Source organism: Convolutriloba macropyga, chromosome 11 (assembly GCF_964194025.1).
Source record: "Convolutriloba macropyga chromosome 11, txConMacr16.3, whole genome shotgun sequence".
Classification (NCBI taxonomy): Eukaryota; Metazoa; Xenacoelomorpha; order Acoela; family Convolutidae; genus Convolutriloba; species Convolutriloba macropyga.
Genome location: NC_134478.1, coordinates 50,902,688 through 50,920,308, shown reverse-complemented (window position 1 = coordinate 50,920,308; position 17,621 = coordinate 50,902,688). Strand labels below are relative to the sequence as shown.

Genomic DNA, 17,621 nt, shown 5'->3' with positions numbered 1-17,621 from the left:
GAACGTCTAACAAGTTATTTTTAACGAGTATTTAAAGTAACCAACATTTGTGTACAAATAATAACAAACTAACAAACTGAAGATTAAAATATTTACCTGATAATTTATTAATTAAAATGGCAACTCGAATTTTGTTTCTGCAGAGCACAAGTGATGAAACTTTTTGAATGCCGAAATCATTTCAGTCATCTTTTTTGGTCAATCTATCGAACATTGACTTCGAATCCATTAGTTCCACGCATTCACGTGGAAACCAACCGCGTTCTCGGAGGGTTTTCCCATTTTTCGTAGTAGCTTTTTGGCCGTAAAACCATAATGATTTTCCACGACTCACCACAATTCGGTCACCAATTTGCACTTTCATACGGGGTTCGTCGTTTATTGGGAGGTTAAACAGAACTCGGATTCCAAATGTCACCGGAAAACATGATCCGGAATAACCTCTCACGACCTTGAAATCCAAACTGCGCTCTCGCTTAGCTTCTTTTTGACGTTTTTGCTCGACTGTTAAGGCATATTTTGAGGCACCGGGTCTGATAGGCCAATCATAACCGTTTCCACCAATTAAGAAACACTTGAAGTTGTTCCAAACGCCCAAATCGTAAGGATACACAAACGTACTATCTTCGGACCTGGTCAAATCGTCCGCCTTTTCACAAATATAAACCTCAATTCCGGTTTTGTTTCTGATCACAGAGTAAAACTGAAGAATGAATAGGAAACCGACACAAGCAATAACTGCAAAAGCGAAGCCAGCACCGAGAATTGAGGCAACGAACATAGGAACACTGTAATTGATTGGAGGCCTGTATAATGCGGCTACTATTTCATGGTAAGGACTGCGGTATATTGAACGGTAAGCACAGCAGCAAAGGACCATAGCGGCATGGGCACATCCTAAAACACGGTCAGATTATCCAGAATTTCAGTTAGAAGTACGTCACAAGGACATGATCAGACTATTTACTATAAAACAAGGACGGGGGTTATGATTTCAATAGTAGGACTTAGTAACGATTTGACTTTCGATAACGATATCACTAATGAGTACGTTAACAATTGAACTTGATTAAATGAGGTCGGTTTGTTCACTTTAAAGCCAAACTTTAGATCTTGCAAAAGTCGCCGACAAGACAAATCCTTCAGAAAAAAATCATTTTTCTAGCTCGACAGGTTCAACATAACTCGCATTACTTCAACTTTCAGAGCAAGATTATAATATAAAAAGAGCTTTTAATTGCTAACACAATATTAAGTCGAGTGTAAACAAGGAGGCTCCTTAATGTGAGTTTGCACATAATGTTCCGACCCCGCTCATCCCCATTTTTGGCATAATTGTCTACCATATGAGGAACGGATAGAAAAGCCCCGAAAAAATGGTATGTGAGCAAAAAGATCACCTCCAACGCAAATAACTCAGTGGAGTAAAAAAAATTCCGCATTAGCTTGATGAGATCTGCCATTATTAAGAAAGCGAGTCACGACGAACAACAAACTCAAACAACAACAACCATCCAAATCTTTGTCCATATTAAAAAAAATCTTTATAACAAAGTCAAAATAGCGTCAGATGAAACTGAAACCCAACACATATAATAACTTGTACTTCACTAGAAAAGATATGGGACAAGTGCATAAAAAGGCTCGGTAAAAATTAGACAAAAAACAGCAAAGTTAAAAAAAATACGCTAATATTTCAAAGTAATGAAAACCATTAGATATCAACTGAAATTATCGAACAGGTTTATGATTGCCTATGCTTCTATAAAACGGCATTAGGACCTGTAATTATTCAATTTTTCATGCGGTTACCAAACGAACAAATAGAGACAACAAACAAAAATTCGATCAAAACTTGCGAAAAACGCTGTCGAAGCCGGAAGACTTGTTAGGTTAAGAAATACCTTTGTAATTTTCGAAAACAATTATTTTCAAAGTCATGAAAGCCATTAGCTACAAAATGAAATAATCTAATAGGTTTGTTAATTGTCCAACGGAAGCCACTGCGACCTTGAAGATTGGATTTTTCTTAAAGACCGACTGATTACAATTCGAATTATGTTTGGATTGTAACAGTCCAAGACTGGACCAAAACTAGCCTTTCTATTGCTGTTCTTCCCTTGAGGACACTTAATTGTTTCGGATATTATCGATATAATTTGCGAGTCAAAAAGTGGAAAATAAATGCTGCGTTTTTGATAATCAGAGCAAAAAACGGCCAAATTTGAATTCCGGAGCACTTTCAATGAAGGTGGAAGTCAGACCTGCCCCCTTTGCAAATTGCAAAGATTGTGTTAGTGGTTTTTGTGTGTCTACTTTTGGCAAATTTAATCAAAATGGACTAAAGAAGCTATTTCGTGCAATTTTTTAATGAAAAAGACTAAATTTTTGAAATATTTAGCCTAAATTTTAGCCCAAAATTTTTTAAAAAGTATTAACAAAACTTTTTTGCATTTAAAAATGAAATTGGCAACACTTTTGTTAACAATTTTAACAAATATTAGCAAAATTGACGAAATTGGACGCAAAATTTCCGGAAAACTGAATAAAAATCGCGCAAATCGATCTAATATTCACAAAAATTTAAACCTCGATAACTCGCTCTAGACAATAAAATTCAAAAAAACTTTTAAATTCCGTATTCTGCACTGGACGGGCTTTTAGTGATATCGCTCACAACTCTCTACGATGAATATATCGATCGGCCAAAATTGACTGAACAAAAAACCCATTTGAGTATATAGTTCCTCTCCCCACTAAAGTGGGTCGGAACAATTAATATATGAAGAGCTTATTTTTCCTAGATTCAGAGTATATAGTTCCTCATCCCCCCTCAAGAGGGGTCGGAACAATAACAAACGGTATTAGGAGTGTCAAAGTAGTGATTGAAACATTTTCGATGGGACGTACATTTTGCGAAAATTCTACTAGGCGAAAGAAAATTCTGGATTAATTCGGAGAATATTTTCGATTTACAGCGTCTATATCAGGCGAATGCTAATTAAAACACTGAAAAACGGTACTCCAAAATCCACTCGACGCTAGTAAGTAGTCAAGTTTCCCTAACAATAGCCTTCAAATCAAAAATTTCCAAAACATAAATGCGCTCATAAGTTGTCCCTTTCTTTCCCAAAACTTGGGAGCCCTTCTCGTTAAATATTCCTCAAACTTTGCCGCACCTAATGGTTGTAAAATACCTACATTAAAGTATTAACAAATATGTTATCAGCACCTTATCTACTCTTTACCTAGTTACTTTTCCAAAATCCTTGCAAAAGCCGGGCAGCACCGAGGTGTTAGTGTGATGTAGTTTGAAAAAGTAGCAAATTTCCCCATTTTTAAGTATAAAAATTGTCAGTGCCGCACGATTACACTCTAGCCCTGCCTGTATTTTTTCCCCCAAAAAGTACTGTTCTTGACCGTTTTAATTGGTATTCGCCTAGTTTCCAACAAAGTCAAAAACTTTCGCCTAATGGATGCAAAATTCCCTTTCTTCTAATCGAGTTTTCGCCTAATATCCAATCCCCGTTTTCGGTTCCGCGAAGCAAGTTATTCGTTGACAACTTATGTAGCAATTTATCTTAGTTTCAGTGACAAATTGTATAATAAACTTCGAAGGCAAGTTTAAGTCGCTTTCAATCTACAAAGTAGAAACCATTTTTGACTTGATATTTCATCACCTTCTGATCAAAAATACAAACAGTCCATGAATTTCATCAGCTTTACGATATCTGGTAAGTTACCATACCACGTATTATATCAATTTCACAGGTAGGCAAGACTACATGTTGAGGATTGATGGTGACTTTTTTTAAATATTTGATCAAAGTGGATGTAATATCAGGTCAAAAAGTTAGTTAATTCAAACTTGAGGGCGCTATCTCTATTTAGACGTACAGTATACTTTTGCCGAGTTATGAGAATGACTTCTTTCTGTAAGATGGCTGTCAGGTGAGAATATTTTACTGATGTGAAAAGAGGGAGATTTTGCTAACCAATGGGCACATAGAAGAGGAAGGTTACAAATGAGACATGGTTCAAGTGTCCACAACATGTGTTGATCCAGGGACAGTGATGGTCCATCTTCAACACACACCGCTTGCACTTTCTACAACACACAAGAGGAAACTGTTTCCTTTACGCCTCGAACAAACAAATGCGTGTTGTGCTCTTCTAAAAGGTGTATGGATAGTCATTCTCTTTCCAGAGGGAAAGGAACTCCTTCGAGATTATCCTCTCTAATTCCGTTTAAACCAACAATTAAAATGGGATTCATGTAAAACTGTGTGAATATTGCGAAATATGACCCTTTATATTCTAGAAAAGTCCCAAAGTCAGCTGTTTTTCTTGTAAAATGAAAATTTCAGCCTTTCGTTGAAAAAAAAACTTACAATTTCTTTCAATCTTCTGGTTCTGAGGTCTAAACTGCTACAACGAACCTAGGCTTTATAATCATGAGAATCTAAGATCACAGATAAAAAAGTAATCGACTAACGTCGGGCGAATTGCTCTCAAACGACCGGCTAGCGGTTGGCTTCGTCAGTAGATAACCACGGTTTAGTGAGACTAGCTTTAGCTTAATTGAAGTGGGCGTGGGGTTCACCGGGGGAGGGCAACGGGGGTCTTTGGCTGCACGTGACCCTTACGGCCTGAACAATGTGCAGGGCTGGGGATTGGGGGTGAAGTAAGGGGGGCTGATGTGGAGGGGGTCAACCTCTAAGAACCGCCCTTCACACCATAAGTACTCTAAGATCCGCCCTTCACACCAAAAGTACAAGTCTCCTAAATTGTTTCTGTGAATCACATACTTGGAGACTAGTGGGCTGAAAGGCTCTGATAGATCTTAGTGCCCGTTGGGGGAGAGACTAAAGCATTTACCACTCGGCTTTCATAGCCTTGTAATCTCCTCTCTTAAAATCATTTTTGTTTTAACAACAGACTCAATTTGATAGTATTTAAGGTTAAGGAAAAATTAAGAACTTAAGAAGTCAAACCTGAAAAAGTCTATCGAAAACGAAAGTGTTCTGGAAGAAAATAACAAAAATTGTCATGCAAAATTTTGCATAAAAACACGTTCACAAGAATTGCTTCGTTCGAGAGCAATTAATTCTCTTATATAGTGTCCGCGTTCTAACATAAGTTAACAAACTGAAATGCTGTATTCTTATAAAGCATCCACAAGGACAGGTTATGTGAGCATCGGTACCCCATTTACAATCCTTTTTGGCAATGCTCATTTTCATTCATTCACTGTGTTTCAAGTTCGATCAGAGTAATAAATTAGTCATTGTTTTAAAACAAACTTATTAATTGGGGGTCAACCAGCTACACATCAAGACACCCTTCTAAACATACCCGGCAGATTGCCGGAAAATTGCCGCCGTTGATTCCAATAAGCATGATTGGGATTGAAAGAAGATATTGAAAAAAAAAGAATTTTGTACAAAAACATTTTTTAAGTCCAATTTATTTTGATGGCATTTCGTAGTTCAACATACTTCTGTTTCTTAGAGAGAGGCCACAAGGGCTACTATGAATACCAATAAGCATTAGAGATGGTAAATAGGAACGACCTTCAAATAGCGGGCATCTAAAATTGAGGTTTATGGGTTTATCTCTGTTCATTTTGAATTGCTTTGCTGAGCAACTGATGTTCAAAATTACTTTTAGCAGAATGAGAGAAACTAGCCTAGAGAAGTCAAAAAGATTTCACGCAAAATGTTGAAAAAGCGGCAAAATGAGGTAAAGCGAAACATTTTTTTTTGTTCGTCGAAGTAAAATAGGAGCGCTATAATAGGCGGCTGAGAATATGAGGGCGGCTATTAAAAACAAAAAAGAACAGGTAAAAAATACGATGCTACAATACCATGATTGAAAATTAAATTAAAAAAAACAATGCATTGCGCATCTAGAGGATGTTAAGAGCAAGTGTAGTAAAACTGCAATTCTGAAAGATAGCCGGTAGATTGCCGGAAAATAGCCGCGAAAGACGCTTTTGGCCTTCCATGAATTGAAACAATTAAAGAAATAAGATAGACAGATCGATTACCAGTCCTTTAATAGACCACAAGACTTCGGATTAGATTCGGACTGTCAATTTTGACACATACGGTCTATAAGGAAAAAGCCTTAAAATAGCTTTTTCAAAATTGATATTCGAAATCAAAAACTCAAGACTAATACTTAAGAATTAGGGCATATAATTTGAGCACTACTTGGATGCGAACTATTGATATTTAACTAGTAAATGTTCATAAAAGTTAAATTTTCATGAGTGAGCTCAGAAGTCAGTTTGAGTCACGCAATTGAAATAGAAGCAGAAATGAAGTCACGCCCACAAAATTTAAGTGCAAAGCACTAGAAGTCATTGAAAAATCAATTCCAAGAAGTCAGGTTGTAAGAATCATCGATGAAGACGACGAATTAAAAAAACAATGTCCCCAATAATAGCCGCTATCGCTTCGCTGCTATTAATGAAAAATTAAAGCGTAGTACAAGTTGAATAGGCTACCTTTCGTAACCGTAATTACAGAAGTCGGATTGTCTGAATCAATGTCACCAAGACCAGAAGTATTACTTTGATAAGAACGTCCTTATAAGAAACTCTAGACAAAAGATACAGTTGCCAGCAATTTTTGACAATGGATGAGTACCAAGGACATAATAAAACTGACAACAATTGAGAGTTTTGGTTTTTTTCACCGGTTAGTTATGCAACCGTTCATATCGGAACGAGAGTCAATTAAACAGAAAACATGAATTGCTCGAATGTGCTATGTAAACTCGTTTTCGATGAAAGTTATCCACTTCTTACAAGAATACCAGGAACTTCATATCAATTGGACTTTGTCGCCCAAAGTCTGCACCTTTGACTGGCGTTAGGGTATCTAATAACGATTTTTTATTGCCATGAAAAAAAGCTGTCACAAAAATGATTGAGAGGAATAATGGCTCTCAGGAGCTTAAAATGATGGTATTAGAGCTTATTGCAGAACAATTCTAAGAAAACAAACCGAATAACGTCGGATGATTTGCTATCGAATGTCAGACGGGGGCAATTTAATTTAGAGTGGGATCGGGTGTAGTTTTTAGAAAGGTTTCATGGGTGCAAAAAACTACCTCAATGGGGACCGAACGCCAACCTCCAAGTTCGTAGCTTGACATCTTAACCACTCAGCTACAAAGGCTTTGATTTCCTTTCGTTCACAATCCCTTAAAGCAACGCACTTTATTTCAGAAACCAGAGCAACGTATATCACTCAAAAATGCAGAACTGAAGTGTTACTCTCAAGGATTAATAACAAAAACTCAAGCAAAAAATTTTGCATAAAAAAAGGCGTACACGTTTACAATAATTGCTGGAAATTTCATAAGAGAGCAATTTAAAAAAATAAAACCAATTTTTGCGCAATTTTTATAGAATTAAGTTGACGGCGTCGAATTAAGCTTACAGCTTAGATTCTGAATAAGAGCCACTTAGATCAAGCAAAAATCAAAATCAAGCGCACAAAATTGATTTAAAAATGGCCGCTGGACTAATATTATTCTTACAAACATGGTTTGAGAGCAATTAAATCTAGCATTTCATTAAATCTTCATTAATTCTTCCCTAAAACTCCTGAAACCTATTCGGAACCTTCACTAACTGATATACAGAAATTATAGCCCCCCCCCCCCCAAGCTTAGTGGTCAGATAACCTATAGCCCCCCCCCCCCCCACCATGGTAATTATACCATAATGGGGGGCTATAAATCCATGGGGGGGGGGGCTGTAATGGGAAAGACCCGAAAGTCCATTGTATGGCTGTTGATCAGCTTTACGGGTATCGTCGATAGTTCCGGGATCCCAAGACTTTAAATTTAGTTTCTTTAGGCAATTCGATTCCTTAGGCTATGTCGTGAAATTTATCTCACTATCAACTCGAATCAACATCCGACAATTCTTAAAAGCAAATTCTCCAAGCTCATTTTTAATTCTTGGCGTTGGCTCAGGGTTCCCGGGATTTAAGCTGCAGCCAGTCGAAGAAAGCTTTACATAACACCAACAAATGACGTTTAGTTCCTGTTCTCCGACTTACCTACAATGATGACTCCTCGGAGGCTTGAAACCTTCACACTCGTGGCAGTACTGCAAGAATGCCTCATCGATTGAGTTTTTTGGTTGCCACTTGAACGGTACAAAGCCAGGCCCAAGCACCAGCGCTCTCAAAAAAGAAAAGAGTATAATTGGAATATGTGTCAGGTAAACAGCCAAGTGAAGTTGACCTGAGATCTCCAAAGGCGGCCACCAGAGTAAGGTAGCAAAAAAGCCGACAGTTGAAATGTAGGAAATTATAGACAGGGCAAAAGCTGGGCCCCAGTGCAGCAAACGGCCCAGTTCAAGCAGCATAATAGTAATGAGTCACATGACGTTCTCCAAGATGTTCAAAGAGACAACGTAAATCATCGCATTGCAACGGCAGGCGCTATAGATAAACGCATTTCACAGATATACCTAAAATCAACAAGATGCTACAAGGCTCAAGCTAAAAATAGCAAATACAAACATTTGAAATCCCCGATCTTTTCTATTTAATAGGCTGCTAGACTCAGGGATTTGGAAAAAAAATATTTGGAATTGCAATAATTGCCAATTAATTGACTGCAATAATTGATTAGTGACCCTAATTTAATTGCAATAAATGATTGCAACGACACAATTAATTGCCCAATGATTGGAAAAACACATTCTCTCACTTTGGAAACTGGATACTCCCCGATTATAATTTTTTTTGTTATGTAATTTGACATTTAAAAAAGTAAATTAAGAAATGCCCCTCCCCAACACTGGGTGAAAAGCATTTCGTATTGATTAAATCTACCAATAAAATTATTAAATATATATATATATATATATATATATATATTTATATATATATAATATATATATTTATTTATTATATAATCCCTCGAATTAACTTAGATTCTAAGAAGAAGAAGAAGAAGATTGAATTAAGCATCAGATCACACTGACAAATTGTCCAAATTATTTACAGATTCAGTAAATAAACATTAAATTTAATTGTTTAAGAGTTTATAGAACTTTTGTAAAGGTGTCAAGTTTAAAAAGTGACTACAATAAAGAATATGGTCGGTTGATAAAAGAGTTCTTTCGCAAAATCTGCACACACAGGTTTTTCTCCCATTGGTAACAACCTTCCATACAACAAAAATTATTGTGCAGTCCATTGGCATAGAACTTGGCTATTACTCTCCTGTGTTTTGGTTGGCATTCTTTTAATCCATGTATATAATGAAACATCAATTTGTTAAAAAGCGTTGTGGTTGAGGTGTATTTGCTTACTCCGCACCAACTTTTCCAAAAACGGCTTCTATTTTCCGGTAATGTTGTTTTATTTCGATGTCAAAGTTCGTCGACGTATGTCTCTAATCCGTACGTTGAAGTTGGAAAAACAATTGAATTGAAGATTGAATTAAGCATCAGATCACACTGACAAATTGTCCAAATTATTTACAGATTCAGTAAATAAACATTAAATTTAATTGTTTAAGAGTTTATAGAACTTTTGTAAAGGTGTCAAGTTTAAAAAGTGACTACAATAAAGAATATGGTCGGTTGATAAAAGAGTTCTTTCGCAAAATCTGCACACACAGGTTTTTCTCCCATTGGTAACAACCTTCCATACAACAAAAATTATTGTGCAGTCCATTGGCATAGAACTTGGCTATTACTCTGCTGTGTTTTGGTGGGCATTCTTTTAATCCATGTATATAATGAAACATCAATTTGTTAAAAAGCGTTGTGGTTGAGGTGTATTTGCTTACTCCGCACCAACTTTTCCAAAAACGGCTTCTATTTTCCGGTAATGTTGTTTTATTTCGATGTCAAAGTTCATCGACGTATGTCTCTAATCCGTACGTTGAAGTTGGAAAAACAATTGAATTGAAGAGGTGTTGTGCTGAATTGAAGCTCACCTTCTGTAGATTTAGCTTTGACTGATAGACTTTGTTCATTAGATGCTTTAGATGATCACTGGGAGATAAAGTGCTTGAAAAAATTACACCTAGATAACAAAAGGTGTTAGTGAATTCAACTTCTCTTTTGGATATAAAGAATTTTTCATCGACAGCTAAACGGCCACCTCTTCTCACTTTTATGCATTTTATCTTGTGTACATTAATTTTCAAACAATTCCTACTACAATACGTGTTCAGATTATTCAAACTTGGTTGTAGTTGGCATTGGCTATGGCTCCCAAGTACTAAGTCATCAGCGTAAAATATAACATTTAGTGCATTGCATTTCAACTCAAAATATAAGTCAGCTATGAATAAACTAAATTAAAGTGGTGAGAATTTGTCTCCTTGTGCTACTCCTGATTTCTGTGCAATCTCATTTGACAAGAATTCTCCATCAAGGATCTGCTGGAAGTTGCATTTTAGCACTGATTGCATTGTGTGTAGCATGTTCCCGTGGAGCCCCATTTTTATCAGTTTTGTAAGCAGCAGGTTCCTATTTACGAAGTCAAATGCTTTTTCGTAGTCAATGAAGCAGGCATAGTATTTGCCATTGCAACTGATGTTATGCTTGATTGCTTTTTTCAAGTGCGAAACTGCGTCGATTGTGGACAGTTTGCGTCTGCAACCATATTGACTTGATGGTAGTATTTGGTCTCGCTCGACCCATATTCGCAAACGCTAGTAAATGATACCCCTAAACAACTTGTACATGCAAGATAACAGACTAATTCCTCTGTACGAACTTGGTTCTGTTTTGCTCCCTTTGCCTTTGTACAGTGGTTTAATATATGATAACTTCCAAATTCTTGGTACATTATGCTCCGCAAAGGAGAGGTTAAGTAGATGAAATACGTATCTTTGAATTGACTGAAAACCTAGTTTAATACCAGAGTTAGTTATTCCATCTGGTCCCGCTGCTTTACCAGCTTTTAACTTTGGAGCTTCGTCGGTAATTTCTTCCAGTGTTATTGGATCATTCAAATGGCCGGTACCTTTCCAGTTCGAAAAACAATAATCGTGGTTTCCTAAGGTTTGCTCGTCTAAGAGCTCATCTGATGTGTCGCCCTAAGCTTTAAATAGACCTTCGAAACATGATTCCCAAGTTGCAATTGTGATTCCGGATACTTTTGCTAAAACTTTCTTTGACTTCAGAGTTTTCCAAATGTCTAGCCTTTCTGATTCCGCTTTTCTGAATATGAAACTTTCGCGATCTAATTCATGCATCATTTTGTGTTTGCTGCTAAGTTTCTTAAAGGCTCTTTTGTTTTTAAAATAATCAGAGTCTGCTTTACGTCTCTGTCTATATCCAGCTTTCAACTGCTTTTGCAATAGGTGCAGTTCTCTTTTGAACCATTTCGGTGATTTTCTTTCAGGCCGAACGGTTGCTGATTCATGAATAGCCTTGGCGAATTCGTCAAACGATGTTATGTGTCTAATGCGTTGCTATCGTGCGGATTTTGAAAGCTTTTCTTTCGTTCGTTCAATTGTTCAACATCGAGTTTACGCATTTGCTTCTTTCTGCTTTCCGCTATATCATGTCTGCGTTTTAGATCAAAGCAGCAAGAAACCGGCTTGTGCTTTGTTAGGAATGAATTGCTGATCTTTATCTCGTTAAAGTGTTCTAAGAGTTCCTTGCTTACGAAAAATAAATCGATAACAATTCACCGCACTGGAATTTGTATATTACTTCTTCATTGTCGTTAACACAATGAAGATTCCAATTAATTAAAAATTCGCAGAGTAAGTTGCCTCTTTCCGTTGAGGTTAAGTAGATGAAATACGTATCTTTGAATTGACTGAAAACCTAGTTTAATACCAGTGTTGGTTATTCCATCTGGTCCCGCTGCTTTACCAGCTTTTAACTTTGGAGCTTCGTCGGTAATTTCTTCCAGTGTTATTGGATCATTCAAATGGCCGGTACCTTTCCAGTTCGAAAAACAATAATCGTGGTTTCCTAAGGTTTGCTCGTCTAAGAGCTCATCTGATGTGTCGCCTTCAGCTTTAAATAGACCTTCGAAACATGATTCCCAAGTTGCAATTGTAATTCCGGATACTTTTGCTAAAACTTTCTTTGACTTCAGAGTTTTCCAAAAGTCTCGCCTTTCTGATTCCGCTTTTCTGATTAAGAAACTTTCGCGATCTAATTCATGCATCATTTTGTGTTTTCTGCTACGTTTCTTAAAGGCTCTTTTGTTTTTAAAATAATCCGAGTCTGCTTTACGTCTCTGTCTATATCCAGCTTTCAGCTGCTTTTGCAATAGGTGCAGTTCTTTTTTGAACCGTTTCGGTGATTTTTTTTCAAGCCGAACGGTTGCTGATTCATGAATAGCCTTGGCGAATTCGTCAAACGATGTTATGTGTCTAATGCGTTGCTATCGTGCGGATTTTGAAAGCTTTTCTTTCGTTCGTTCAATTGTTCAACATCGAGTTTACGCATTTGCTTCTTTCTGCTTTCCGCTATATCATGTCTGCGTTTTAGATCAAAGCAGCAAGAAACCGGCTTGTGCTTTGTTAGGAATGAATTGCTGATCTTTATCTCGTTAAAGTGTTCTAAGAGTTCCTTGCTTACGAAAAATAAATCGATAACAATTCACCGCACTGGAATTCGTATATTACTTCTTCATTGTCGTTAACACAATGAAGATTCCAATTAATTAAAAATTCGCAGAGTAAGTTGCCTCTTTCCGTTGAGTCGAGTCTGCAATTGAAATCGCCGCCCAGGATCATACGTGCTCTGCCCTGACAGCATTGAAAAGCTTCGGTAAGTGCCTGATATATTGTGTCTAAATCGGCTTTCGGTGGAAAATATGCTACAATTATAAATAGGCTGAATTCTTTGATCTGCAGTGCTAATAATGTATTGTTTTGATGAAGAACATTGCATGTAAACCTTAATTGTTTACTCGGTGCAATTGCTAAGGCGCTTTGCGACCGCCCCTTCCCACTTTTTATTGCCTTCGTGCAGAAGCATGTGAAACCAGTTATTTCAACTGAATTTACACTGAATCTTTCTGTTAATATTAAGATATCGTATGCAATTGCTTCACTTGTGCACGTTGATAATGTTCCTTTAGCTCTTAGCTCCCTCCACGTTCCATAGGCAAATTGTTAGTCACGATCCTCTGTTTTCAACGATTTGATTCCCTTTAATTTTATACATGGTGGAAGGATTCAGCAGTCTTTTCTCTTTTAATTCTGCCAACATTTTCTTTCTATTTTCTCGCTCGGTTTTTGTTAGATCAGGTTGCATAAATACGTACTTGAATCGTTCGTTTTCTTTTAAGCTCTTCGCGTTCTTTAGAAGGTCCCATTTCATTTTTTCTGTCTCGCACTTTATTCGAAGCAGCTGTTTGCCTTCTGTATTTTGTTTGCCAATTCTTTGACATTCAAATTTCATATTTACTTTCAGGGATTCTGCAATTTCGGAAACAAGACGATTGTCAGATGCTTCAGTGTTCTCGCTGTCTGGCTTTGTCCCGAGAAGAACCAGGTTCTTTGAGCGCTTTTTCTGTTCAAACTGTTCTTGGTTCAGAATTCAGAAATTAAAGGCAAATTTGAGCTCAAAGAAGGATTAATACAAGTTAACTTTTATAAAAGTGAAACGTAGGGAAGGCAGCTTCAGAAATTGCGTTAAAAGTTATTATGAACCGTGATACTTGAATTTTACCGGTTGAGACCCCAGTTTTATCTTTATTTGCGTTTGCCAAGATAACTTGGTCTCAGAGTCCTTGCTCTGTTTGTATTTCCCAAGCGCAGTGTTTGGTCCCAACGATAGCGTTGAACATCATATTTATTCTCTAACATAATCTCGGTTCTAATGTTTGAACCATTAATTCCTATGACAATTGGTTAAAGATTCTGTCTCATAAATAATGAGCCACAAATCAGCGAGTTTAGCTGTCACTTTCAAGTGTTTTTTTGTTTGCAGCCATTTAAAATGTAATTTTCGAAAGCTTCCGCATTAAAAAAATTGTAGGCAAGTTTGTAGTGTGACTAAATTGCCTTCCCCTATGGAAGCACAATGCTCCATTCATTAAAATTTTAAAACTTGACAGCGAACATCCATCCATGAGTTTTGTATATATTACGTGTACCGTCATCCATAAGCACGCAACTTGTTTGATTTAAAACTGGAATCTCTCTGTAATCGATAACAATTCACCGCACTGGAATTCGTATATTACTTCTTCATTTTCGTTAACACAATGAAGATTCCAATTAATTAAAAATTCGCAGAGTAAGTTGCCTCTTTCCGTTGAGTCGAGTCTGCAATTGAAATCGCCGCCCATGATCATACGTGCTCTGCCTTGAAAGCATTGAAATGCTTCGGTAAGTGCCTGATATATTGTCTCTAAATCGGTTTTTGGTGGAAAATATGCTACAATTATAATTAAGCTGAATTCTTTGATCTGCTGTGCTAATAATTTATTGTTCTGATGAAGAACATTGCATGTAAATCTTAATTGTTTACTCGGTGCAATTGCTAAGCCGCTTTGCGACCGCCCCTTCCCGCTTTTTATTATCTTCGTGCAGAAGCATGTGAAACCAGTTATTTCAACTGAATTTACACTGAATCTTTCTGTTAATATTAAGATATCGTATGCAATTGCTTCACTTGTGCACGTTGATAATGTTCCTTTAGCTCCCTCCACGTTCCATAGGCAAATTGTTAGTCACGATTCTGTGTTTTCAACGATTTGATTCCCTTTAATTTTATACTTGGTGGAAGGATTAAGCAGTCTTTTCTCTTTTAATTCTGCCACCATTATCTTTCTATTTTCTCGCTCGGTTTTTGTTAGAACAGGTTGTATAAATACGTACTTGAATCGTTCGTTTTCTTTTAAGCTTTTCGCTTTCTTTAGAAGGTTCCATTTCATTTTTTCTGTCTCGCACTTTATTCGAAGCAGCTGTTTGCCTTCTGTATTTTGTTTGCCAATTCTTTGACATTCAAATTTCATATTTACATTCAGGAATTGTGCAATATCGGAAACAAGACGATTGTCAGATGCTTCAGTGGTCTCGCTGTCTGGCTTTGTCCCGAGAAGAACCAGGTTCTTTGAGCGCTTTTTCTGTTCAAACTGTTCTTGGTTTACGCCGTTGACAACTTCGGCGAGGCTCAGCTTCGACGGGACTGCATTAGATCTGGACTGGTTTGTCTCTTTCATCTTATCTAGTGACTGGGTTACTTCTTCTAGTTTTTCCGAGGTCTTCTGGTAGCTTTCTCTTTGCTTCTTCAGCTTCTTAATTTCTTTGGCTGCACAGAAACCGCAAGTGAAATCCAACAATTCCGTTTGTGCTTCCATTTCAAAAGTGTACACGCGGATATCAGTCCACATTCCGCAGTCATTTTGACATTCTACCGTTACTTGATAACCTTTATTCGCCGGCATTTGCGCCTTGGGAACTGATAATTTCGTTTTTTTTATGACGATACTGTACCCAAGTTCAGTTTCGGCCAATAGGATTGAACAATTTTTCGGTTTAAGTGTTCTGTTTTCAAATTTTTAGACAGATAATAAAGCTTGATTTCAAGTAATAAAGCACAAATTTTAACGAAATGGTAATAACAAATTTTCGAATGCAATTTTGTTCTCAAATAATGGAAAAACTGTATCAGTTGCTGTGTAATGGCGCCTTGTGCTACGTATAAAAGTAACACAATTTCTGAGATAAACTATTAATCAGTTCAATCTTTTTAAAGTTTTTTTCTGTGTGCAGAGAACCAACTGTTCTGTACGACTGTTCTGTTGGATTCTAAAGTATCCTCCGCATTCTTGTGAAAAATTCGAAATGGTGGAACCAGTTGAATTCAGAAATTAAAGGCAAATTTCAGCTCAAAGAAGGATTAATACAAGTTAACTTTTATAAAAGTGAAACGTAGGGAAGGCAGCTTCAGAAATTGCGTTAAAAGTTATTATGAACCGTGATACTTGAATTTTACCGGTTGAGACCCCGGTTTTATCTTTATTTGCGTTTGCCAAGATAACTTGGTCTCAGAGTCCTTGCTCTGTTTGTATTTCCCAAGCGCAGTGTTTGGTCCCAACGATAGCGTTGAACATCATATTTATTCTCTGACATAATCTCGGTTCTAATGTTTGAACCATTAATTCCTATGACAATTGGTTAAAAATTCTGTCTCATAAATAATGAGCCACAAATCAGCGAGTTTAGCTGTCACTTTCAAGTGTTTTTTTGTTTGCAGCCATTTAAAATGTAATTTTCGAAAGCTTCCGCATTAAAAAATTCGTAGGCGAGTTTGTAGGGTCACTACATTGCGTTCCCCTATGGAAGCACAATACTCCATTCATTATTAATTTAAAAACTTGACAGCGAACTTCCATCCTTGAGTTTCGTATATATTACGTGTACCGTCATCCATAAGCACGCAACTTATTTGATTTAAAACTGGAATCCCTCTGTTTGGCCTCCTTCATCAGGGTGTATCAATAGAGACAGATGTTTGAATCGCCGATGGATTTCTTCAATCGTTGCATTGGGCGAAATCTAAAGTAGATCGTATATTGAAAATGCTCCTGCACAGGGTAACTTTTTCTTAATCTCCTGTAGTCGTCGTGTAGTGAGCTCTTTGGCATTTATCTCCGCCTCTAATTTTAACTCTAATTTTCTTACCCTTGAAGCCGTTTTTGAAGCTTTTTTCCGAGCTAATTCCAAATCCCCCTCGTATTCAACGAGTTTTTTCAGAGCTGATTTTAGGTCCCCAGCGTCGCAGTCCAGCCGCATTTGCCTGAGTTGGCATTCCAACTCAACTAAAATATTTTTAGCTTCGGTTCTAGCACAAAAGTTCTCCCGTTGCTGTTCGGCAACGATTAGTTGCTCAACAACTTACCTTTGTAGCATACTGTTTTCCTGTTGTACACTTTTAAGTTGCTCCTGTAATTGCAGGGAAGCAACTCACAGCTTTTCGCTTCTTTCTAACCGGACTTTCATCCGACTTCATTCCAGCGTAGTAATAGGCGGTCTCTGGGTTATTGTTGTTGGGTATAATTCATCCAGGGCAACGACCGTTCTAAAACGGGTTTTGACCCTGCAGATTTTATAGACTCCTCGTCGGACAACTGCTTTTACTTCGCACAGTTGCGGCCGATAAAATACATAATCTCCCATTTCTGGTTCCATTTAGCTTTCTAAACAAAACCAATATTAGACGTGTTTAAGAGAATGAACATCATTCCAGACATTCTATTGACGTTGAAAAGTTTTCCAACTGAAATAGATTTGTTTTTTCTTGGCTTACAGCCCCCGGCTCAAAGACCGTTTTGTCAGTGCCCGACAACTCGCTTACTTTTGTTTCAACAACCTTTTTTGAGACTTGTTTTTGTTTTAACTGTTGGTTTTTCAGAACGCTTATTTAATTAACTTCGATTGATGGGTTAATCGGCTGTAGTGCCACTCTTGGTTGAACATCTTCCAAAAATAACGTAGTTGATAAAACTATTCTTAAACACATTACTAGAATTTTTGCAGTAAAAAAAAATGTCAATAGCGTTAAGGTCAATTCCCTTACTAAATGCCAAACTTTCAAAATGTTTCTTTCTATGGGTTTAATCCAAGGAACTTCATGCCAATTCAAATCACTGGTG

General features: G+C 37.1%; 1 protein-coding gene across 1 annotated transcript; it reads right to left on the bottom strand.

Annotated features, from left to right (window-relative positions):
* Nucleotides 1–8,514, bottom strand: LOC142349812 (palmitoyltransferase ZDHHC6-like). The gene is made up of 3 exons (XM_075401596.1): nucleotides 8,079–8,514; nucleotides 3,996–4,108; nucleotides 1–897 (listed from the first exon to the last, which is right to left on the bottom strand). The coding sequence occupies exons 1-3, from the start codon at nucleotides 8,387–8,389 to the stop codon at nucleotides 182–184; spliced, it is 1,140 nt and encodes a 379-aa protein (XP_075257711.1). The 5' UTR covers nucleotides 8,390–8,514; the 3' UTR covers nucleotides 1–181.
* Between the last annotated feature and the right edge of the window lie 9,107 nt (nucleotides 8,515–17,621).